Source organism: Solanum verrucosum, unplaced genomic scaffold (genome assembly GCF_900185275.1).
Source record: "Solanum verrucosum unplaced genomic scaffold, falcon-dt-bn FXZP01000182.1, whole genome shotgun sequence".
NCBI classification, from domain to species: domain Eukaryota; kingdom Viridiplantae; phylum Streptophyta; class Magnoliopsida; order Solanales; family Solanaceae; genus Solanum; species Solanum verrucosum.
The window spans coordinates 5,130,189-5,156,186 of record NW_026020378.1 but is presented as its reverse complement, the minus strand read 5'-3'; the positions used below and the strand labels follow the sequence as shown (position 1 = coordinate 5,156,186).

The window sequence follows — 25,998 nt, the reverse complement described above, 5'->3', positions numbered from 1 at the left end:
TCAAAACCAATCATCATCCTCAACTTCATCATATTCACTAGTATCTTCATCTGTTGCAGAATCACTGAAGTCATCTATATTTTCATGATCAGGCTCATCTACAACTACTAAGTCGGCTTCTTCCTCATTATTGAGAGAAGGTGCTTCAACACTCACTCTATCAATATCTTCTCTTTCTATTCTAATGTTATCATTCTCCAACTTTACTTCTTGATTTGTTTCTCCTCTTTCAACTAAGTCAATCAGTTGATATTGTTCCATTTCATCTTTTTGTTCGGGAAGATCATACAAATTTCGTGGTCTTACCCTTATCACTGAATGCCATTTTTCACTTTGACCATGTTTCACATAATACACTGATTGAGCCTGTGAGCCTAGAATGAATGGATCACTTGTGTAATGAAGTCGTGTTATATCTACACAGACAAATCCATATTCATCTTTTTTGTAACCTCTACTTTGACTACGACTTTGAGGAGGAACTTCAAACCAATCACATTGAAATAACAAAACTGATTTATTGTTCATATATTGGATCTCTAAAATTCTTCTTATCCTTCCAAAATAATCAACATTTCCTGTATGTTCATCACTCTTCACAACCACACCACTATTTTGAGTTTTCAAACCTAGCTCAGATTCCATTGTTCGAAATCGAGAACCATTCAATACATATCCGCTATAACAATAAACTCGAGGGTTTGGAGGTCTTGCCAAAATTAGTAATTCTTCAGTAATTCGGTTATCACCATTTTCCTTTAATTGTATCACCTGTAGTATTTTAATTTCAAAATCACAAATAATATTAATGTTATTTTAAAAAATAAATTTACAAATCATCAAATGAAAGATTTTACCTTTTTTTCAAACCATAAAGGAAATTCCTCCTTGTGTCTCTTTGCTACATTTCTATTGTTCTCCTTTGTTAAAATTTCTAAATGTTCCCTATAGATTGGGGAGATTTGAAAAAAATTATAAAAAAAATAGAACACAATTGTTAAGTGTTTGTAAGAAAATGATGTAAAGGTGAAACAAATCTTACTCAATCCAAGGTCTGACTTCCTCACAATTTTGGAGAATGTAAAAATGAGCCTGATTGATTTCTAAAGTATTCAAATTTGTCCAGGAACCCCCTGCTAGTGGTTTACCATGACAATTAAATATAGATAAGCTATTGTGTTCAATGTCAGAAGAATTAGAATTCCTATCTGGACGATTTTGCTTCGTTTCCATATCACTCAAATATCTAGAGAACAATGTAATGCACTCTCCTGCGATATGACCCTCAGCAATTGATCCTTCTACACGATAGTTGTTGCGTACATAACCTTTCAAGGTTCGCAGAAATCTATGAAGAAAGATATTAATATTTTAATAAATTTAAATTAAAATAATAGATTTAAAAAGTAAGAAACCAACCTTTCAATGTAATACATCCATCGAAATTGAACAGGACCACCCAACTTCGCCTCATTTGCCAAATGAATTGCCAAATGAACCATAACATCAAAGAACGTCGGCATGAACACACGTTCTAATTTACATAATGTCATTCGTATGCTTTTATCTAGCTGATCTAGCTTCTCCACAGATAGCTCTTTAGAACACAAATCATTAAAGAACAATGACAATTCAATTAATGGGTCATGTGCATCTTTTGGTAAAATTTCTTTAATGATAAGTGGTACAATACGCTGAAAAAGAACATGATGATCATGACTTTTAAGCCCAAAAATTTTAGCTTCCTTGATACAACGACTAATGTTAGAAGCGTAAGCATCGGGAAACTTAACTTCTTTGATGAGCTGACAAAATTGAATCCTTTCCGCCTTAGACATTGTATAACTTGCTGGAGGAAGTATGTATTTATCCCCACTTTTTATGGGATGGAGGGACTTTTTGATCTTCATTTCTTGTAAGTCCAATCGAGATTTCAGGGTGTCCTTTGTTTTTCCTTCAATATCCAACAACGTACCTAACACACTTTCACTAATATTCTTTTCAATGTGCATCACATCCAAATTATGTCTCAACAATAAAGTCTTCCAATATGGAAGTTCAAAGAATATACTTTTCTTTTTCCAATTATCATATCTTTCAGTATCTCGTTTTCTTTTTCTTGTGTTGTCATCGCTGGACCTTTGTGAAGAGGTATTAAGTTGCACAAGCACATCTTCACCACTCAAAGCATGTGGTGCAATTCTTTCTTCCTTTGTGTTATCGAAAAAACTTTTATTTTGACGATAAGGATGATTTATCTCCAAGAACCTACGATGACCCATATAGCATTGCTTTCGACCATGTTTCAAGTAAGCAGAGCAAGTATGCACATGACAAACTGGACAAGCTAATTTACCTTTAGTGCTCCAACCAGATAAAATACCATAAGTAGGAAAATCATTGATTGTCCACAACAAAGAAGCATGTAATTGAAAATTTTGTTTCATAAAAGCATCATAAGTCTCAATTCCATCCCCCCATAAGATTTTCAAATCATCAATCAAAGGTTGGAGATACACGTCAATATCCATACCAGGACCTTTCGGTCCAGGAATAAGTAAAGACAACAAAAGATTAGATTGTTTCATGCATAGCCATGGGGGGGAGACTATATGGAATCAAGATAACTGGCCACATGCTATATGAATTACTCATTGAACCAAAAGGATTAAAACCATCTGAAGCAAGTCCAAGTCTTACACTACGAGGATCCGAAGCAAAATTTGGATATTTTTCATCAAAACTTTTCCATGCCAATGAGTCAGCAGGATGTCGTAACACTCCATCATCAACTCGTTCATCCTTATGCCACCTCATTTCTTTTGCGGTTCCTTTTGTCATAAACAATCGTTGTAATCTAGGTATAATAGGAAAGTATCTAAGAATCTTTCTAGAAATTCCTTTCTTTTTGTTATTCAAATTACCTGAAGCAACCTCACTATTGGCATCTGTTCCTTTTCTCATTGTCCATCTTTTTTCACCACATTTAGGGCATTGTTCAAGATCTGCATATTCCTTTCTATATAAGATACAATTATTAACGCATGCATCTATCTTCACATAATCTAAACCCAAATCTTTAATTATCTTTTGAACTTCATAAATAGAATTTGGGAGCACATTTTCTTTAGGTAAATCATCACTAAGTAATTTCAACAAAGAGTCAAATGAAGTATTACTCCATCCATGCATACACTTCATTTGAAAAAGACGCACTATAAAAGAGAGTTTGGAGAACTTTTCACAACTTGGATACAATCGAGTTTCTGCATCCTTCATTAACTTATAGAATCTCTTAGCTTCTGCATTAGGCTCTTCGTGTGGTGACTCAGTTGTCTTATCAAAGTCATAACTATTATTGGGAACACCATGATATATATCATGCAACATTTCAAAAACAGGAGCATCATCTTTTTCTAAATTAGTTCCTGCAAAATTACCTAGGGAAATATATCCGCAGGAACAATATCTCTAGCTAAATCCCTAGGTACATGGACCAATTTTTTTTTTTTTTAAAAAATCCTTTTAATTTGTAGGAAAATTCCAGATTGTCTAAAAAATTATTTATGGGGATTTACCTAGACATTTTATTACCTTGAGAAATAATTGGGAATTTAGGAATGAGAAATAATTTACCTAGACATTCCTAAATTACTAATTCCAAAAATAATTAGTAAGTTATATATCTTTTAGATGATTAGATTTTTTTACACTTATATTTTTATTTATTTTTGGATAATAACCAATTAAAAACACAATTAAAATTTTAGGAATTGGAAAGTGATTGTTAGACCCACTATACTCATTTTCCTTCTCTCTAACTCACTTTACACTGAAGCTTCTCTCCAAAACCCACTAAAGCTTCTCTCCAAAACTTACATGATGAAGCAATGGTGGAAACGATCTGATTTTCCAAAGCTCCAATCGGTGTAGCTCCAAGTTCCAAGCTCATCCAAAGTTCATCTCCAAGCTCATCTCAAAACTCTCCAAGCAGACCTCATGCTTCTCTTCAAGCAGATTTTTCCAAAGTAAAGGACTACAGATCGGAAGATTTGCTTGTCAATCTATCCAAAAATCGAGGTTAATCTATAAATTTCAATCTCTGTGAAGTTAATCTGTAAATTTTTGTTTACTGATTTAGTTTGGATGAAAATCGAGTGAAATTTACTTGCAAATCAAATATGTCGCTTAATTACTTGGCCAATGATTGTTGCGGTGTTAAGTTTAGCTCATTTTTATTTTTCATTAGTTGTATTTCTTCTTAGGTGCTTGTTATGTTGTTAGTTTTTTGTTTATGATGGCGGTGTTTGGATCAACTGTGCACATTTCAGGTAATCATCAACAGATTGCTACAACCCACACCCATACATATAGATGTTGGTTGGTGGGTAAACTTGCCACCAATATTGGAGAAGATGAGTGTATGTCCTTATTATGTTTCTTCTCTATAGATTATTGAATTTTAATATCCTACAAATGATGTTTGTTCTAGCATCTCGACTATTACTTTAACTCAACTGCTCCTTTAATTAGGTCACTTGTGGCTGCTCCTTTAATTTGGTCACTTGTAGTTGCTGGACTATACTACGTTTAAATAATGTCTGATGAGTTGGGTCTTCTCTGTGGCTCCTCTGTAATTATTATTGTTTAGCAATTTTAAGTGTGGCTTCAGCTCCTTTAACTTTTGCCTTATATACTTTAACATATAAGTACAAATATATTCATAGTTCATACTTTATTTGGTCTATTATTGTTCATAGTTCATACTTTATTAGAGAGGAATCAACACATGAATTATATGTTAACCACTTAAGGATAACGTCAAATGAGTAGTTGAGTCAAGTACAATCTGAAAGAGAGCTAAAATTAGAAGTATGAATATATTCATAATCTTGAAACTTAGTACAACTTGTTGTCATCTTTTCTTTACATGTTCATCAGTTTTTCCCCTTGCTCAATTCATCAGTTATTCTGAACTGTACGAAAGAGAGTGGAAGAGCATGTTTGCTTTGCACCTTTCAGTTTCTGTTCTTGTAGTTTGATTTCTGAAAAAGGTCCCCGCAGAGATCATGTGGAACTGATTCACTAAAATCTGGTAAGTCTTGGTTTTATTCTGGCTTAAAACAACCAGTGGAGCAGTTTGGGCTTCTGTTTTCTGGGATGGTTGAGGTATCCAAGCGTCTGCAGGATACCTTCAATGTGGGTGCTTTTGCTTAGCGTGACGAAGATGCTTCGTTCTTTCTGTTTAAATCAAGTTTTGTTGAGCCATTTTGTGATTATATTCCAACGGTTAGTGATGTGATTGCTTGATGTTGGATCGTGTTCCTCATTCTGTTTCCTTTACTTGATGGAACAACCCAAAATTCAGTTAATTCAACCTAACCATTTTGTGATTATATTTCATTTTCTAACCAAATTGTCTGTTGGACCATGAGTAGAATGCGAAAGGTCAAAAGTATTCGGTTGACACATCTATAAGAATTAGCTTATGATTTCATTCTTTTTAGACCTCTGCTTCAGTTAATACATCATATGTATGTTGTCTGTGTTCTCATATTAGAATGCTTTGGAGATTATTCCAGTAGGTAGGATATTAATATATTTGGGCTAGCTGTATATACTCTCTGCAGATGATTAAAAAGTGTATGAAATGCTTCATTTTTTTCTTTTCCTTTCTTATGGGCATGTAATGTATTCACGACTGGTTCTTTTAAGTAGTGATTTCCATCACATTTTGTTTCAGTCTATATTCTACTATGTGTGCTTTCCTCTTTGTTTTAGTAAAATCCCATTTTACAGAAAATTTGTTCTGACTACATCATAGTGATGCTAGACACGCCAATACCACTCTTCTCTTTGCCCTTATATGTCATTCTATATGTTTAGTTTTGACCCACTGATCACATATACTCTATTCTTAAATTTTTTGAACCATTGTTGAACCATACAGTATCTAAATTTCATTATTTATGTGTTTACAAACATATTTATTTTTTTGTTTAGAAAATGAAAATTTCCGAGCATCGAAAATGGATGGTAAATAGACTAATCCCTGGTTGAGCGGGATATACTGATGAATTTATAAGTGGAATGGATGAATTTATTAAATTTGCTTGTAGTCAACAGAAGTATTTATCTGAAAAAGTTATAAGGTGTCCTTGTAAGCGTTGTAAAAATATGAAGCACCTGACACCCGATGAAGTTAATGTGCATGTTTTTCAAAAAGGATTCACATCAAGATATTGATATTGGACGTCACATGGAGAGGAAACCCATTCAATTAATTTGAATGAACATATCTATTCTGGTGATTCAAGTAATCATCAAGAATGTGACTTTGACATGCCCTCAAGCAGTCAATGTAACATTCTAGAAAAAAACTGTGAACACGTAGGTATGATTGATGTTGCTGCTGTTGTAGAAGTTAGTCATCAAGTTGAACCCAATGTAGAAGAGTCTCCGAATATAAGTGCTAGCTGATTTTTCAAAATGTTGAATTAAGCTCAGAATCCCTTATGGCATGGATGCGAATATTCAGAGTTGTCTGTCGTTGTTAGAATGATTAGTATTAAATCTGAATACAATATGTCTCATAGTTGTTTTAATGTAATGGCTCAATTAATGAAGGAGACAAGCTCTCCAGATAATAAGATACCTCTTGATTACTACCGAGCGAAGAAGTTAGCGTCGGGGCTTGGTGTAACTAGCCAAAAAATTGATTGTTGTGTTAATGGATGTATGCTATATTACAAGGCTGATAAAGAGATGACAGAATGTAAGTTTTGTAAGGAACCTCGTTATAAAAAACGTGTGGGCAAGAAGGGTAAGAAAAAGATTCCACACAAGACAATTACCTACCACTTATTCCTAGACTTCAACGGTTATATGCTTCAAAAAGATCTGCTGAACACCTGAGGTGGCACTATGAAAATCGCAGGGAAGAAGGTTTGTTATGCCACCCTTAAGATGGAGAATCATGGAAATTTTTTGATCGAACTTATCCAGACTTTGCTGTAGAGCCTAGAAATGTTAGGCTTGGTCTTTGTTCTAATGGTTTTACTCCTTTTGGCCAATCAGGATCATCATACTCTTGTTGGCCAGTGATTGTTACACCGTACAATCTTCCTCCTGATATTTGTATGACTGCCCCATATATGTTCTTAACATTGATTATTCCAGGTCCTCATAATCCCAATAAGAAAATTGATGTGTATCTTCAACCGTTAATAGTTGAATTACAATAGTTATGGAAGGATGGTGCAATCACTTATGACATGTCCAATAAATAGAATTTTCTTATGCGAGCAGTATTGATGTGGACAATTAATGATTTTCCTGCTTATGGCACGCTGTCGGGATGGAGTACAACAGGTAAATTAGTTTGCCCAATTTGTATGGATGAAACAAAAACTTTCAGTTTGAAAAATGGAAGAAAAGTTTCTTGGTTTGATTGTAACCGGCAATTCTTGCCTCTTAATCATGAATTTAGAAGAAACAAGACTGATATTTATAAAGGAAGAGAGGAAAAGTCTAGATCTCCTCCCAGGTTAACTAGAGAACAAGTGTGGAAAAAAAATTAAAGGATTTCCTAAGAGTACAGAAACTGGTCCTTGCAACTTTTATGGTTATGGAAAATCACATAATTGGACCAAAAGAAGTATTTTTTGGGATCTGGCATATTGGAAGACCAATCTAGTTCGCCACAATCTTGATGTAATGCATATAGAAAAGAATGTCTTTGACAATATTTTCCATACAGTCATGGATTACAGTGAGAGAACAAAGGATAATGAGAAGGCAAGAATGGACTTGAAAGAATATTGTCGTCAAAGTGATTTACACTTGCAACAGAATGCTGATGGGAGATGGATTAAACCGAAAGAAAAGTTTACCTTAAATGACGACCAAAAGAAAGATGTATGTGAGTGGGTTCATGAGCTAAAAATGCCTGATGGATATGCTTCTAATTTGGGTAAATGTGTTGATAAGAAACATTTAAAGTTATTTGGAATGAAAAGTCAAGACTGCCACATTTTTATGCAATGTCTTATTCCAGTAGCTTTTAGTGCACTTCCAAAACCAATTTGGAAGCCACTAACCGAACTCAGTCTATACTTTAAAGACTTGTGCTCAACAGTATTGTAGGAGGATCATTTAAGGCAAATGGAAGAAAACATTCCATTAATCTTGTGTAAATTGCAACGTATATTTCCACCCGGTCTTTTTGATTCAATGGAGCACTTAATGATTCATTTGCCTTATGAAGCAAGGGTTTGTGTCCTGTTCAATACCGATGGATGTATCCATTTGAAAGGTATACCAATTTATTTTAAGAATTTATTATTTTTCTCATCATTTTATTACATAATTTATTTATTTCATAATTTGATTGCAGATTCCTAAACAAAATAAAGAAGACTATCAAAAACAAATCTAGAGTTGAAGGATCTATTTGCCAAGCAAGCATCATACTTTGCTTCCCATTATTTTGAATCGCATGTCCTAACTAGCAATAATAGAGTTGATCGCAATGATGATTTAATCACAAAAAATGCTACTCAACCAACTCTATCAGTCTTTAATCTTTCTGGACGAAGTTATGGCAAGAAAAAAGGCAATATTCGGTGGCTAGATGATAAAGAAGTTGTTGCAGCACAGTTGCATGTTCTTATTAATTGCGATAAGGTTAAGCCTTTTCTCAAGTAAGTACCCACCATAGTGTACATATGATTATTATATTTAGGCTGAAATTAATTTATTAATTTAACTGAGTGCAGTTTGTATGAAAAAGCCTGGAGAGATACTTACAATGATCTTACTTATGATATCATTGATAAGCAAATTGAAGCTGACTTTCCACGATGGTTCAAGGAATATGTATGAATTAATATAATCAGTTGTGAATAAAGAATATATCATTTGAAATGTATATCTAATAAAATTTCTCTGTTTGATAGGTGAATAGTAATCCACAAGAGATCTCACAAGATTCTTATTTGCGAATTTTAGCAATGGGACCATTAAGACAGGCACGGTCTTGGTCTGTTTATTTCACGAATGGAAACAAATTTTACACTGCTTCTTGGGGTGAAGGAAAAAGTACATATAACAGTGGGGTGTGTGTCAGTGGCACTGGACAAGATGGTACCATAAATGAATATTATGGTGTTCTTAAGGAAATTATCGAATTAGAATGGCCAATGGCACCATTTATGAAGTTAGTTTTATTTTACTTTGATTGGTTTGATACCTCTAAACACGGCATGAAAGTTGATATCCATTTTTGTATTGTCGATGTTCGAAAAAGGGGAATATATTCTAAATTTGACCCTTTCATCTATGCAGAAAATAAACATATGAAAGTAAGATCTGCACAAGTGTTTTACGTGGAAACCTCCTTGCTCAAGGGAGTAAAACCACGACCTGGCCTGCCAGGATTTTTCAAACTGCTTTCACTAATCTTCTCCAAGCAAAAGTAAAAGCCAATTTACAAAATGAGATTAGCCTGCTAATCTCCACACTAAGCAATATCTCTTATCACTTAGCTGAGCCAGAACAGATACAACACTGCCCACTATACTAACCCTCACCGATCAATATAGATTTTTCTAAGTGGATACAACACCGCCCACTAAACCACCTAACTCTAAACGATTTAGACTTTTAGAAACCGAAACAAGATCTGAATCCTTTATAGACTAGGAACAGATTTACAATATACACATGAAAGTATAACTCCTAAGACACACTCGGATGTTTGCAGCTTGATCAAGTTGTTGTTGTGCTTGCTGGAGAATACTTCACCAAAATTGTCTTTGCTTGTATACTTGAGAAGTTTCAAGATGCAAAAACCTATAAAATGATAGACACAAAACTCAAACTCAACAAAGATGCTTCAGCCCTTTATCAGATCCTTTTGTTGAGTGTGAGTATTGTTCTACCTTAAAGATGGCTTTTTCCTTTTAAGCTTGTGAGTTTTTGTTTGCCAAAATCTTGAGTTTGTGTTTTGTGTTGAGAGATTATATCAAAATGAACACAAACTCCTTGGGACCGCCCATTGGCTAAGAGTATGTCTCTCTGGAAAGACGTGCACCTACCACATCAGAAGTGGCAGCTTTTCTGACAACTGTCGTGTTGTCCTTTCACATCGCAGTCTTCTAGGGACCAGGTCCCTTGCAAACTTCTCTTAGTAACTTCTTGAAAATACGTGTTGGGTCTCTCCTTTTGAATGAATGAATTAGTTTGTCGTTTTTCCTTGGATATATTTAGACATGAAAAGTTATTATCCAATGAACAAACAACCTCGTCGCTTCTGATTGGTGGAGTACTCTGCAGCTTCACCAACTTTTTGACGCAGACAACTTTCCAATTGTACAACACTTTGACCACTGGACGAGTATTCATACTCTGCAGAGGACGAGGTCCCTACACTTGTGAGGAGATCATCAAAACATCTAGGAACATAAGCACTTATCAATTTCCCCCTTTTTGATGATGACAAACAACCTGTATAACTTCTCACATGAGTGAACAAACATTCATTCAATAACTGGTGTTTCCCCCTTAATTGAACAAGCAACCTCGTCACTTCTGATTTGTGAAGTACTCTGCAGCTTCACCGACTCTCTGATGCAGATATCTTTTATAGTTGTACAACATATTGACACTGGACGAGATTCATACTCTGCAGAGGACCAGGTCTCTGCACTTGTGAGGAGATCATTAAAACACCAAAGGGCATAAGCTCTTATCAATTTCCCCCCTTTTGATGATAACAGACAACCTGCATAAACAACTCCTCACTCGAGTGAGTAGACATTCATTCAAAAATCAATTGCTCAATTGGCCAGTTATAGAAGCATACATCAGCAACTAATTAGAGTGGCCATCCTATTAGTTCCTCCTTACTGATATCAGTTCCCCCTCAATATCAGTTCCCCCTTAAGACAACAACACAACAGTCAGTCCATCATATTAGTTCAGTCAGTTCACAGCATCCAGTTCCCCCAATTGCACCAAACTTAATATCAGTTCCCCCTTAATCCTTGGCCAATTGCACCAAACTTCCCTCTTTTGACATCATTGAAAAGGCGAAGCAGTAAACATATACAAGTTAAAATGTTAATAAAAAAGAATTCAGAGCCTTGGGCCACACAAAACATGTGTATGTAAGCATAAAGAGAATATTAAGCCACACATGAACAGGGCATAAACATAAATAGCATTAGATCACAGATACTGACCACTATAGTCAGTCAACAAAGCATAAAGCCACAAGAGTTTTAATCAAGATTGAAGAACAAAGAGGGAAACTAGGGAAACAAGACACTTTTAGGACGGAGGGGGAAAGGGATTGAGGGTGCTCATAAACAGAGACAGACGCTCATTTGCATCCTCATGAGCCTTCAGCAACCTTATTTTCATTCTTCAACTTTTGTAACACCTTCTCATTTCCATCACTGGTACCAGGTCCTCCTGAGACATATTTCTACAATTTTGCCTTTAGCGTTATAATTTCCACCTCTTTATCATTCAGAATTGTAGTAAGATCAGTCACTTCACGTTTGAGAGATGCTTGCTGTTCCAGGACATCTGCCACCATTGACCTTCCCTTAGTCTTACCTTCCACACACTCACACTCCAGCAGGGTGATTGCAGTGAACATCTGTTTGATGGTATTAGGTACTCCTCGTCCCACCGGTACCTCAAAGTGGTTAAACACGTAGTTCAGCAAATACCCGTATGGAAGCCCAACACGTTTGATATCTCCACGCATGGTGGCCCTTGTAGAGAACTCACTAGAGGGTTTACACCTTTCAATGGACCTCACCCCCTTTACTGGCACACCCAGAATGATACCAAGTGTCTCCACAACTAGAAGAATTTCAATATCCTGAACAGTAGTCTTGACCCCCCCTATCCTCTAACAATTCCATCTTATAATTAAATTCAAGCACTTCAGGTTCCTGAAGATACGGAGCAGGTGGTTCGAACAAATGACTCCACTCTTGCAAGGAAACAACATCAGAAAGGTTTGACATACCAGAAGCAGCGAGTATTTCTGGATCAAGGACTCTTCCATTCAGCACCTCTTGCTTTTTCATCTCCGCTATGCAATCTTCCCTTAACATTTCCTTTTCTTCACTTTGTTTTTGAACCCTAGGACCTGGTCCCTTTACGGGTTTTCATTTTTGAGCCACCTGTTTTCTAATTTTGCCCTTTCTCACATGAGATTTCTTTGCAGCCTTCTAGAGTAGGAAATGAGAAGTTGAATGAACTAGGGTTTTCAACTTCTTGGGATATAGGGATCTTAGAAGAAGAATTAGAGTTAGGCATTTTGAGAGAAAGAGAGAAAATCTTTGGATAGGGGATTAGTGAATTTCAACAAGAATTGTTTAAAGAGATTTTGCAATTTGATTCACTAAGAGAAGTAGTATATAAAACCAAAAAGACATCGGGTCCCCAATAGTAGCAACCTTTGGTTTAAAAATGAAAAGACATCTGAAACTGATGCGATGAATAGGCGATAGACACGTGGCAGTGATGTTTACATACAGACAATGTAGCATAAGTGATACTAACCTCATGAGGACCAGGTCCCCTTTTCAGTTTGCGACCCTGCCTGTATGGTTAGATCTTCCCTTCAGCTAAACACACCATGAGTGTATATCTGCATTTAAGGTACCAGAAGTGAATTCTTAAGTGACAAGCATTAAAACAAGTATAGATACCTGTCCTCCGTAACATAACCAAAAAGAAGATTTTTGTGCAAACTTGTTAAGGAATCAGGTAATCTTGTGCATCCTCAATCTCATCCTATTTTTAATGAAACATTCTTTACTTAAGGGATTTGTAAAGATATCAGCCATCTGATCTTCAGTTTTGCAGTACTTCATCACCACGTTTTGCTTTTCAATATTGTCCCTCAGAAAATGATGCCTCACGTCTATGTGCTTTGTCCTCTTGTGCTAGATAGGATTTTTGGCCATGTTCATGGCACTAGTGTTATCACAAATGATAGGAATAGTGTCTGTGAGTACACCAAAATCGACCAGCTGCTGCTTAATCCATAGTAGTTGTGCACAACATGATGCAGCAGCCACATACCCTGCCTCTGCAGTAGACAATTGCCACGAAATTCTGCTTCTTGGTTCCCTGTGAAATCAAAGTTGATCCCAGGAAATGTGCCATGCCTGATGTGCTTTTTTTATCAACCAGAAAACCTGCATAATCAGCATCAACATAACCTATAAGATCAAAAGAGTCACCAGTAGGGTAGAAGAGGACCAGGTCCTTAGTTCCCTTCAAGTATCTCAAGAAACGTTTGGCTGCCTTCAAGTGAGACTCATTTGCTGCTGTTTGAAACCTTGCACACATCCTTACGCTGAACACTATGTTTGGCCTGCTTGTAGTGAGGTATAGAAGTGATCATATGATTCCCCTATACATGGTTTGATTTACCTCCACACCATCTTCATCTATATCAAGTTTCACACTTGTGCTCATAGGAGTATCCAACACCTTTGCCTCAAAAAGATTAAATTTCTTGAGCAGCTCTTTGATATACTTCTCTTGGCATATTTAAATGCCTTGAGAGGTTTGTTTGATCTGCAAGCCTAGGAAGAAAGTGAGTTCTCCCATCATACTCATTTCAAACTCACTGCTCATCAGATCAGCGAATTCCTTGCAAAGTAAATCTATAGTGGCTCCAAAGATGATATCATCTACATAAACCTGCACAATCAACAACTCCTTTCCTCTGGATTTCAAAAATAGTGTATTATCAATTTTACCTCTTTTGAACCCATTTGCAAGAGGGAATTTTGACAAGCGTTCATACCAAACTCTGGGAGCTTATTTCAACCCATACAGAGCCTTGTCTAACTTCAACACATGATTTGGCAGTTCTGCATCTTCAAAGCGTGGGGGCTGCTTGACATACACTTCTTCTTTCAGATTCCCATTCAAGAAGGCAGTCTTGACATCCATTTGAAAAAGCTTGAACTCCATGTGAGCAACAAACGCAATCAAGATTCTGATGGCTTTCATTCTAGCTACAGGAGCAAAGGTCTCATCATAATCAATCTCTTTTTCTTGTTTGTAGCCCTGTACTACCAATCTTGACTTATTCTAGTAATGATCCCATGCTCATCAAGTTTGTTTCTAAAGACCTGTTTGGTCCCAATAATGGTTCTGTCGAGTGGTCTGGGGACCAGGTGCCACACTTTGCTTCTCTCAAACTGATGAAGCTCCTCCTGTATTGAAAGTACCCATTCTACATCCTTCAAAGCTTCCTTGATCTTCTATGGATGACATAAAGGCTGAATATGCAACTAGATTTCTTGTCCTAGATCTAGTTTGAATTCCAGAGTCAATTGGAGAGATGAGATTGTCCAATGGATGTGAGAATTGATGTTTTCATTCAGACTTTCTGATCGACTCTTCTTCGATTTCAGCATCATCAACTTCATGATTTTAAAATGGAACCTTTTGGGTAGTATCAGAGGGACCATGTACTCCTGTGAGATCTGCAACAATTTCTTTTGTGACATGTTTGTTTCCAGGGTTTAGGCTGTCCTTGTCTTATCTTTCCTTGATCAGGTCCTCAATCTAATTTTCTCCTATGTGATCATTATTTTTCTTAGATTCATCAAATGTCACATGAATGCTCTCTTCAACACAAATAGTTCTTTTGTTGAACACTTTGTATGCTTTGCAAGTGAAGGAGTATCCCACAAGCACACCTTCATCACTCATGACATCAAACTTACCCCGATCATCCTTTCCATTATTTAGTACAAAACATTTGCACCCAAATGGCTTAAGGTGGGCAATTGAAGGCTTTATGTTGTTTAACAATTCATAAGGAGTCTTCTTCAACATAGACTTGATAAGGCACCAATTTGTGACATAGCATGCTGTGTTGAAAGCTTCTGCCCAGAAGTTCATAGCAAGCCCCGAGTCAATTAGCATAGTTCTTGCAATATCAACCACTTCATTTTTCTGAAGAGTTCTTGGTGCAGAGAAGTTGTGATTGATTCTGTTTTCAGCACAAAAACTTTCAAGATAATAGTTTTCAAACTCTGTGCCATAATTAGACCGGATACTAGCAATTTTGGAGTTGAACTTCAGTTGAATAGCTTTGGCAAAGTTGATCAGAATTCCAGAAGTCTCGTCTTTTTTTCAGAAATATATTCCAAGTGTACCTGGAGAAATCATCAACAACTACAAGAACATACTTCTTACCTCCTCTGCTTTGAATTCCGACAGGTCCACATAGATCCATGTGGAGAAGCTCCAAAGGTCTGGTTGAGCTCACTCCCATCTTAGCCTTGAATGATGATCGTGTTAGTTTCCCTCTTGCACAGGCATCACAGACTTTATCATTTGAAAATTTCAGCTTTGGTAATCCACGGACCAGGTCCCTCATTAGGTTCATCATCTGCATCAGCTTTCTTGAAATTGCTGAAGAATGGTCTGATCTGCTTCTCTTCAACACCATCATCACAACCTCATCGTCACAACCTTTGTCATCTCAGCATTCTCACTTTGAGCACTAAGGCAAGTGAGACTTTTCTGCCATTGCCAAATGAGACACCTCCACGTTGAAGTGCCTTGAGAAAGAAGAAGTTTTCAGTTTCCCAGTCACGTGCCTTGAGCATCCGCAATTCATGAATCAACGCTGACTATTACTACTTCTTCTCACAAGAATACCATATCACTTGTTAGCCTTAGGAACCCACTTTAGTTGGAGTTCCTAGTAAGCAGATAAATGAGTGATAAGAGAATTCTTTGTCCAGTGAGGCAGATTGATTTTTTTCAACGTAGGAGCAGGAGCACGACCATGTCCCTTCTTCTGCCAGTTCTTCTGTTGACCAGGTCTCTTCTTCTGCTTGTTGCTCTATTGACCAGGTCCCTTCTTCTTCCTACTCCTCTGCTTAGAATATTTTGAGAGTTTATCTTAGGTCATTTTCCAAGTTGGACAATCCTTCTTCAAGTGACCATCGCAACCACAATGGAGACACGGCAAACTATCAGTCATGGACACATCTTTGCCATGGAGATTGTAAGAAGGACTTTTGCTTGAATTTCCTAACCCCTTCCTATCATTTTGACCTTTTCTGGTAAGATTTGCAATGAATTTTAAGGAGTTGGTCCACTTGGGAGATTTGTTCAGTTCTTCTTTGACACGGACCAGGTCCCTCTCTAACTGATTATTTCTCTCCAAGGCCATAACAAGTTTTGTTTCAGCTGTATTCAAACTGGTTTCTAGCTCGATTTGCAAGCTGCTGGCCTCCCCTTTACAGCTACCACATTTCTCACTCAGCATCTTTAATTTTTCCCTAAGTTCTAGATTTTCAGTATCTAGAACCATCAATTGTTCTTCCACAACAGACATTTGGTTGACCAAGGCTACTTTTTCTTCTCGAAGGATATCTAGGTTGTTGTTCATCAGATCATTTTCAGTTGTTAACTCAATGAAAGTGTCAATCAAAATAACGGCTAGACTTCTCAACTTCTTAACACAGTAAACATGTAAGTTTTGTTTAAGATCAGAAAGGGTTACCTCTTCTTCATCTTCCTTATCATCAGATATTGCTATAAAGGCTTCATCAGAGTGCTCAAGGTCATCTGAAACACTCGAGGAGTCTTCCCATGCAGTCATCTCCCTTTTTACCATATGGAAAAAGGTTTCTCTTCTACTACTGCAGGCACGAACCTGGTTCCCCCTCTTGTTCTTTTACTTTCTTGTGATCAATTTCAAGCACATGACAGTCTCTCATGGTGTGACCTGGTTGATCGCGCTTGTAACGCATGCCACTAGAGCTTATAGCGCTATCATGAGCTTCTTTCTCACATTGTGACACCTTGGAGGGTAGTGATTCATACCTTTCTGCATCTCCCTTCTGATCAGCATCCCCAGTCAGATCTGCCTTTGTTTCCTCAGCTTCACATAGGTAGTTCTCAGCAGATCCTAAATTTCTTTAGCTGATTCGAACGAAGAAATCAGATTATATACATTAGGTCTGATTCCACACATTAAGAACTTCTTAGCCTTGTGATTTTTCTCAACTTTCCGTTTGTCAAATTAATTGTATTGCTGTCGAGTTTTGACAACAACCCTTGTGACATCCCCATATTTTACTTCTATAGATGACACATAGGGACCCTCACAAATAACATCCCATAGCTCATAGTTTTCAGCCATTATGAAGTCAAACATGCAATGTTTCCACCAACAATAATACTGACCATCAAACAAGGGTGGCCTTGTTGAAGACCGACCTTTTTGCCATCTCAGTGGAGCAACCATTCTTTCCATAGGAATCTCTCTTGGTGTTAACAAGCTAGAGAGCACCCGCTCTGATACTAATTGATGGAATGTATGCGTCCACTGTCAGTCAGGGACCAGGTCCCTTGTCTCAGCAAGAATAATAACTAAAAATGTGCAGAAAATAAACAGTTGAAAGTAAGATCTGCACAAGTGTTTTACGTGGAAACCTCCTTGCTCAAGGGAGTAGAACCACGACCTGGCCTGCCAAAACTTTTCAAACTGCTTTCACTAATCTTCTCCAAGCAAAAGTAAAAGCCAATTTACAAAATGAGATTAGCCTACTAATCTCCACACTAAGCAATATCTCATATCACTTAGCTGAGCCAGAGCAGATACAACACTGCCCACTATACTAACCCTCATTGATCAATATAGATTTTTCTAAGCATATACAACACCGCCCACTAAACCACCTAAGTCTAGACGATTTAGACTTTTAGAAACCGAAACAAGATCTGAATCCTTTATAAACTAGGAACAAATTTACAATATACGCACGAAAGTATAACTCCTAAGACACATTCGGATGCTTACAGTTTGATCCGGTTCTTGTTGTGCTTGCTGGAGAATACTTCACCAAAATGGTCTTTGCTTGTATACTTGAGAAGTTTCAAGATGCAAAAACCTATATAATGATAGACATAAAACTCAAACTCTCAGCCCTTTATCAGATCCTTTTTTTGAGTGTGAGTATTGTTCTACCTTGAATATGGCTTTTTCCTTTTAAGCTTGTGAGTTTTTGTTTGCCAAAATCTTGAGTTTGTGTTTTGTGTTGAGAGGTTATATCAAAATGAACACAAACTCCTTGGGACCGCCCATTGGCTGAGAGCCTGCCTCTCTGGAAAGACGTGCACCTACCACATCGTCCTTTCACATCGCAGTCTTCTAGGGACCAGGCCCCTTGCAAACTTCTCTTAGTAAGTTCTTGAGAATACGTGTTGGCTCTCTCCTTTTGAATGAATGAATGAATTAGTTTGTTGTTTTTCCTTGGATATATTTAGACATGAAAAGTTATTATCCAATGAACAAACAACCTCGTCGCTTCTGATTGGTGGAGTACTCTGCAGCTTCACCAACTTTCTGACGCAAACAGCTTTCCAGCTGTACAACACTTTGACCACTGGACAAGTATTCATACTCTGCAGAGGACCAGGTCCCTGCACTTGTGAGGAGATCATCAAAACATCTAGGAACATAAGCACTTATCAATTTCCCCATTTTTTGATGATGACAAACAACCTGCATAACTCCTTACGTAAGTGAACAATCATTCATTCAATAACTGGTGTTTCCCCCTTAATTGAACAAGGAAACTCATTTCTTCTGATTTGTGAAGTACTCTGCAGCTTCACCGACTTTCTGATGCAGACAACTTTTATAGTTGTACAACATATTGACACTGGACGAGATTCATACTCTGCAGAGAACTGGGTCCCTACACTTGTGAGGAGATCATCAAAACACCAAAGGGCATAAGCTCTTATCAAATATAATTTGGAAGGTGCTTACCAAGAGGAGCAATCAAATATTAGTGCAAGTATTGAGGATGATCTAATTGATTGCTTACGAGATGACCAAGTTGAAGGTGAAGAGATACATGAAAGTAATTTTCAACCAGTTGTCAATGAAAATGAAGTTGAAGATGAGGAGACAACAAGTGAAGAAGAGGAAGATAAGGAAGGGTAAACAAGTGAAGAGGAAGAATTTTTTGATAGTGATGATTCACAAGACCACTTTCAAACCCAAGAACATGATGCATATGATGATTTAGAATATTAGTTTGTCTATTTGTTTTGTTTACTTACAGTACAGTACTATATTCTGGTTTATAGAATTGTGATTTTTATATTACTATGACCATTTACCAAGTACATGTATCTCCCTTGATCTTGTTAACATTTATAATCTATTAGCTGTTAAGTTGAACAAAAATACTTCTTGCATTACTTTGTCTTCATTGATTTTCATTATCACTATGTTTATTCATGTGTTATTTATTGGTTACATTACTAATACATTGTTTTATTGTTCTTTGTTTGTTGCAGATGTCAGGTACAAGATCTAAGAGAGTAAGACAGCCTAACAGTAAACGAGAAAAATTAAGTAAAAGAAAGATACGTACAGTAGAGCAACAAACAGTTCAACTGCCTACCATAATACCATCAGGAGCCCTCCAATCTCATATCGGTTCACTTCATGTCAATGAATCTTCAATGCATCAACCTAATCTTGAAGTGAATCAATCTTTACCTTGTAACTTTAAATCTCGACCTCCCATAATCCCATCACGGTCCCTCTATTCTCAAACTGGTTCACTCCATGTAAATGGGCCTCCTTTGCCTCAACCTAGTCTTGAGGTCAACCGATCTCAACCTTGTAACACTGAATCTTAAGCTCAATCTAATCAGTCCCAACCTATAAATCAAGAATTTGAACAATTGATGTCACCACCAGCCAATAGGACTCCAATCACCTCATCTAGTACAGTTGGCAATGGAGACAATGATCATCAAATCTGGATTGTACCTGAAGAGGATGGGTAATAAAACTAACTTTTAATAATACATTTGCTTAGCTGAATTGTTTAGCTGTTTATATTTTCGATAACTAATGTATTTTATATAGGTTTGATCCTCACAAGATAGTAATTGAAGGCATTGCTAGTTGCATTCGTAGTAAATTTGAATTGGCTAGACCCTCATGGAAGAAGTTTCGACAATCTACTCATGATATGTGGTTTGAGGAATTCAAGGTAAGGACACTATACACATGATTATATCAAGTCATGTGATTTTGATATTAACATGAGTTACTGCTTACTACCTTCATTGATATTCTGTCAATCTCGTTATGATATTTTGTTTGGGTCATTTTAGCTCTTGCTTATTTTATATAATTCTTCATCTTGCTCATTGCGTTGTTGAGTTTCCCTTTCATGGTCGTTTAGATTGTAACTTCTTGACATGTCCAGCTAGGTTCAGTTTTCATTTTTTATATGTTTTTGGGGCTACCTGTTTAAGACTCTAAATAGTAATGCTAGTCTCGATATTGCTCGATCTCTTGGTCTTTTTCTTGCTGCCTACTCCTATTTCAAAATTTCCCTGTCTTCAGTCCTCCGCGTTAAGTCTTAGTTCGGTTAATGGTAAATATTGCATCAGATTTATGTAAAACATGTTTCTATCAGTCTACTTGGGTGCATACACGTCTGCTTTTGTTTTTTCTTTACTGTCTTCTCTGCATTTATCTTTAAGCAATGACCTTTGAATGTGGTTAGTCTGGTCTCTATTCATGTTAATAGTTCAATGCTGAAAGGTCTGAACAAAAGTAAATGTGAATATATTCTTCGATTCTTATCTTAATTTTATGTGAATAATGTTGTTTTCTAGAAATGCTAACTCAACTTTACATTATTTTTAATATTGATTTGGTTCTGAGTAGTGTATATCAGAGTGACATAGCAACACTTTCTAGAAAAAATTTAATATGGCTGGTTAGGCTTGGTTTCAACCATTTGGGATATAATGTCTTCTTTTCCTGAAAGCAATTTTATTGCTCTCTTTCTTTCTGGAACTGTGAAGTGATATGCATCGATGTATCGAACTACTCGATTTGACTCAACTGTACTAGATGAGGTACATTCACGACAGTGAGAGATCATATATATTATTCCAAACTCAAATGAAATAGCGAGCTTATTTCATCCGTTAAAGAATCTCCCGGAATAACGCTACCATTTGCAACACTTTAACAATTCTCAAGTGTCTAATACAGGTGGTGTGAGCTTGTATAATTAATGTTGTTTTTATTTGCTATATACAGAAGAAATTCAAATGGCTCCCTCACTATACTAATGTTATAAGACGTAATTTTGAGAAAAGGGCATCAGCAAGGATGACACAACTTTTTCAAAATGATAAGAAAAACTTGCCTCTGAAGCCACATTGGATGGGGGATGCGGTATTCAAGGAGATGAAGGGGCACTAGGAGTCTCCTGCATTCAAGATGAAGTCCGAACAAAACAAAAAAAAACTGTGATTCAAATGCTGGTGCATCACTTCATACAGGTAGTTGTATACCTCATCGAGTGATCTATAAGAGAATGGTAATCATAAATCTTTTTAGATGTATTTCTTTTAAGAAAATAACATCATACTCAACATTGATAACACAAATATCTTCCTTCATTATAGAAAGAATCTACTGGAAAGGATCCATCAATTTCAGAATTTTATTTTTGAACTCATCGCAAGAAAAGTGATAAAAGTTGGGTAAATGAGAAAGCTGAAACTGCTTATGTAAGTATTCGTTCGCTCTATTCTTTTGTAGATTAAATATTTTACTTAAGTTGTGTTAAATATCTTGGTAAGAAGATGGAATGATCTTGTTGTAGCCAATTAGTATTGTGGCCTAGCGGTGAATGAAAACCATGGAAAACCATGGTGAAAATTCCAGCAGAGACAAAGTGCTAGGTGATTTCTTTGGTACTTAAACTGGTGGGAGATAGCAAGTACCCGATGAAATTAGGAAGGTGTGCACGGCAGGTGGCCCAGACACTGAGGCATTTTAGAAATGAAACGATCTTGCTGATAATCTTAAAGTTCTTTGAACCAATAAATATGAGAAAAATTGTCTTATTTTCCAACTGTTTGGAAAACTAGAATTATCTTCCCTGTGACCTCGTTCTACTATAATTATTTGATACAAGTGGTAGATGTAGTTGTCTTCCAAGTGAAAGCAATCATACGTGAAGAACATCTCGACACTTTTACTTCCAAGTACAAAGAATAAAAAGTTGGCAGTACTCTACAAAAAATGCCATGCTAGTATATGCATTATGTAATCATATTTTATTTGTTAATATCAATGTTGACAAGTATATTGATTTTGATGGTTGCCAGTTAATAGTGAGAGCTAGAGATTTGCCTTTAAATATTGTCTCAAATAACTTGTTTTGATGCAGAATACTTTTGAAAGAAAGAAACAAGAATTATTAGCTTCTCAAAGTGCATCAGTTGCGGAAGGAGAAACTAATTTAGCTGGTCAACCTTCTCAATTAACAAAAATGGATATCTTGGTGCAATCTGTTAGAGGAAAGAAAAAAGGAAGAGTTAAAGGTCTTGGATCCCTGGGTCGATCTGTAAAGTCATCGTCTAAACAATCAACATCAACTTTATCGCGAGAAATTGATGAGATGATTAAAGCTCAGGTAAATGCTTCCAATGCTGACTTATATGCTCAACTGCAGAAAGAGCGTCACAAAAATAAGAGCATGAGGAGGGAATTGGATTTATTGAAGAAGCATGTATACAACGCATCATCTTCAAATGAACAATCATCTCAAGAAGACAATCAAGCTTATGAGAATGAAAGTGGTGATGACTCTGATAGTGTGAATGATAGTGGTTCTGCCCATGATAACGTGAATGACAGTGGTTCTGCCCATTATAACGCTTCATCTTCAAATGGGGATTGAGATAGTTGACGGTACTCTTTAGGATTCAAATTTGAGTTGTATTTTGTTTTTGTATGTTTAAGAATCATATACTATTGATCTTGCAGGTTTATTTTCATAGGAATTATGAATTATGAATTCTGTTTTTTTGTTGAATGAAGTGATATAACGTGAATTGTGTTTTTTTGCAGGTTTCTATTCATTGGAATTATTTTGAGCAATACTTTCATATATATCCGCAAGAAATTTCCTTTTGTTTCAAAAAATTTCATCTCCAAACTCCTATGGATTTACTTGGGGATCTTCATGGGAATCACTTGCGAAAAATTTCTACGAAAATCTACAAGAAATTTCGTTTTTATAAGAAATTTTAGCAAAAAATTCGCAAGAATTTTCGTTAGTTATGCAAATAAATCCGCAAGTAACACAACTGCGGATTTAAATTCCCCAGGTAAATTACCTAGGGATTGTATAAATCCGCAGGTAAGAGTTACCTACGAAGGTTTTTCCATCGGATTTCATTTTGCAAGAAAATTCGCAGGTAATCAAATTACATGCGGATTTACTGTAATATCTCTAGGAAAATCCCCAGGTAATCAACATTTTTCTTATAGTGAGTCATATATATCACCTTATCAAAATAGTCATAAAAATAATAATCATTTTAGTCTTTAACCCTAAAACTAACCATAAAGTAAAAAGTGTAGTTAAATTTAATGGTGGATCCCTCAATATTGACACCTAGCAGACCTCTTCTTCTTCAATTTTCTCTCCTTCACCATTTGAGATCATTCTCCAACTTTAATCTTCTCTCTTTCACCATTAGAGATCATTCTCCAACTTCAATCCACCCACCTGCAATATTCTTACAAGAAAAATTATATACATTACACCTATTTCTTATCTCCTTCTACCTCTACAAAACAATTCCAGTAGCTTGCACACTTTCATACATACAAAAAATAAAAATAAAATATGAGACCACTGACATAAATACAAACTAAATAAACTAACTAAAACACTTCATTAATTCCTCTTAGAAGATTGCCATAAATCATTTCAAGCTTTAATTATATATATTCTCTTGTTGAAGCTCTATACGTAAAGGATATAGCTTTGTTGTTTTTCTTTTTTTGAAATTAATAATTTTTTCATGATTTTTTTTAATTCTACTTTTCAGATACAAGGTAAAAATTGAACGGGACAGACGTAGAAAATGAAATTTTAAGGATGTTCTTTGGAAATTTAAAAAGATTTTAATTAGTGAGTCAAAGGGAATTTTGATAATGGTAAAAAGATTGGTTTCTTCTTCTTCTTCTTTTATCAACGAAGTAGAATTGGGTGAAGAGATAAGATTTGGGGAGAAAGGTTTGCCATGTATTAATAATGGGGGATCCACCGTTAAATCTAACCACACTTTTTGCTTTTATGGCTAGTTTTAGGGCTAAAGAATAAAATGAATAATTTTTTTATATAAATCAAAGACTGTTTTGATAAGGTGATTATATATGAATTAAGGACCAAAATAATTCAACCCCTATATATCAAGGACCATTTTGATCATTTATCATATAAATGAAGTTGAAAAAATGCAAAATAAAATAAAAATTAATATTATTGAGGTAAATTGTATACCTTACCGGATACAGTATTCAATAGGTTATTCCATCGATCTTTATAGGAGTAAGGGAGCACGATGAGATAGAAGACGTCTAATTATGTAATTGACTCGTTTCATAGAATCTCCCAAAATTTCGTTGTCTACAAATATTCCTACTTTAATGCTTATCGGAGTGTAGACTTGAATCTTGATGAAACTCTCAGGCAAAGACTTGAAAGTACCCATAAAAATTACTGGAGCTTCCATCTTTACGATTTTTTAACTTCATATTTGCATATATGATTTGTGGAGAAGAGATGAAGAGTAACTTTGGTCCCACTAGAAAGTATAAGAATTTATAGACCATAAAATTTACGTCCGGAAAACAACAATCAAGATAGAAAAATACTGCAATAGTCATAGTATTTTATTTCAAATATAATGAGTGTTACAATTTCTATGATATTTCTCTGATCATTTTTCCAATAATAATATATATAACCTATGATAAACTTGAATTTGATTTTGATTGAAGGGCTGAAATAGCTTTGTCTTGAATTTGATTAGACTTATTCGCTATGACTGCTTGGATGTTTTTCATAAATAATGAATTTAGATTCCATGTTACGAACTATAATCTTCAGCTTGAACGTTCTTCCAATCTTGACTTATACATAGAAAATTAGCGGCTTTTGATCCACGAGCTCTCTGTTGCTTCTTTTTATCAATTTTCGATTCCTTTTTCAATTATGAAGACTCATGTTTATAGTTGTGGAATGGAAGAATTGTGGTGAGGATAAACTTCTTTTGGCCAATCAGATTAGAGTTGACATGATGACATTTGATTGATCGAAATATGTCACTTGTACACGTGACATTTTTATTTGGCTTTTGATTTTGACTAGGCATGATGTGTTATTTTAATTTGACATGAAGCATGATTCTATTGAATCTTTTATTTGACTGAACATGTCACGTCATTTGACATGTGTTCTATATTTGGGCCTCTAGGAAGACAAATCTTGGGTTTAACAACATATATAGACGCATTATTCGTAACATAAATCAATGGAGTACTCCAATAAAATTGGACCGAACTTTAATAAGCACTCCAATTAGAATAATTCACTTATTTATTTAGACAAATATATCTAAATTATTTGGGAAAATGCATAAGTACCCCCAGCCTATGTCCAAAATCCTTGAGACACACTTAACCTTTACTAAGGTCTTATTACCCCCGAACTTATTTTTTAATTAATTTTCTATCCCTTTTGGGCCTACGTGGCACTATCCTTGAAAAAATTGTCAACACGCACTAGGCCCACAAGATAGTGCCACGTAGGTCGAAAAGGGGTAGAAAATTATATATAAAATAAGTTCGGGGGGTAATAGAACCTTAGGAAAGGTTAGGTGTGTCTCAGAGATTTTGGGCATAGGCTGGGGGTACTTATGCATTTTCTCAAATTATTTTATTCATTTAAATTGAGAAAAGTATTAAAAACACCCCTGAACTTGGCGCGGATTATTGGTTTTATTTGCAACAAATTTTGAATTAAGTGACAGAAAATAAATTGCAATCATAAAAAATATATGAAGAAACATAACTTT

General features: G+C 35.8%; 3 protein-coding genes across 4 annotated transcripts; 2 read left to right on the top strand and 1 right to left on the bottom strand.

Moving 5' to 3' along the window:
- Nucleotides 1-3,952, bottom strand: LOC125838636 (uncharacterized). Its single transcript, XM_049517683.1, has 6 exons — nt 3,880-3,952; nt 2,652-3,440; nt 1,420-2,539; nt 1,043-1,348; nt 858-945; nt 1-771 (listed from the first exon to the last, which is right to left on the bottom strand). Exons 1-6 carry the CDS (start codon nt 3,950-3,952, stop codon nt 1-3), a joined length of 3,147 nt encoding a protein of 1,048 aa, XP_049373640.1.
- On the top strand, nt 3,846-22,892 carry LOC125838581 (uncharacterized). Of its 2 annotated transcripts, XM_049517637.1 has the most exons (3): nt 21,371-21,437; nt 21,526-21,630; nt 22,296-22,892. In XM_049517637.1, exon 3 carries the CDS (start codon nt 22,398-22,400, stop codon nt 22,806-22,808), a length of 411 nt encoding a protein of 136 aa, XP_049373594.1. In that variant the 5' UTR covers nt 21,371-21,437; nt 21,526-21,630; nt 22,296-22,397; the 3' UTR covers nt 22,809-22,892. The 2 variants fall into 2 exon arrangements, with proteins under 2 accessions (XP_049373595.1, XP_049373594.1); XM_049517638.1 differs by lacking the exons at nt 21,371-21,437; nt 21,526-21,630 and adding an exon at nt 3,846-4,080.
- Nucleotides 19,766-21,326, top strand: LOC125838590 (uncharacterized). Its single transcript, XM_049517648.1, has 3 exons — nt 19,766-19,874; nt 19,961-20,087; nt 21,155-21,326. The coding sequence occupies exons 1-3, from the start codon at nt 19,777-19,779 to the stop codon at nt 21,317-21,319; spliced, it is 390 nt and encodes a 129-aa protein (XP_049373605.1). The 5' UTR covers nt 19,766-19,776; the 3' UTR covers nt 21,320-21,326.
- Nucleotides 22,893-25,998: the final 3,106 nt, after the last annotated feature.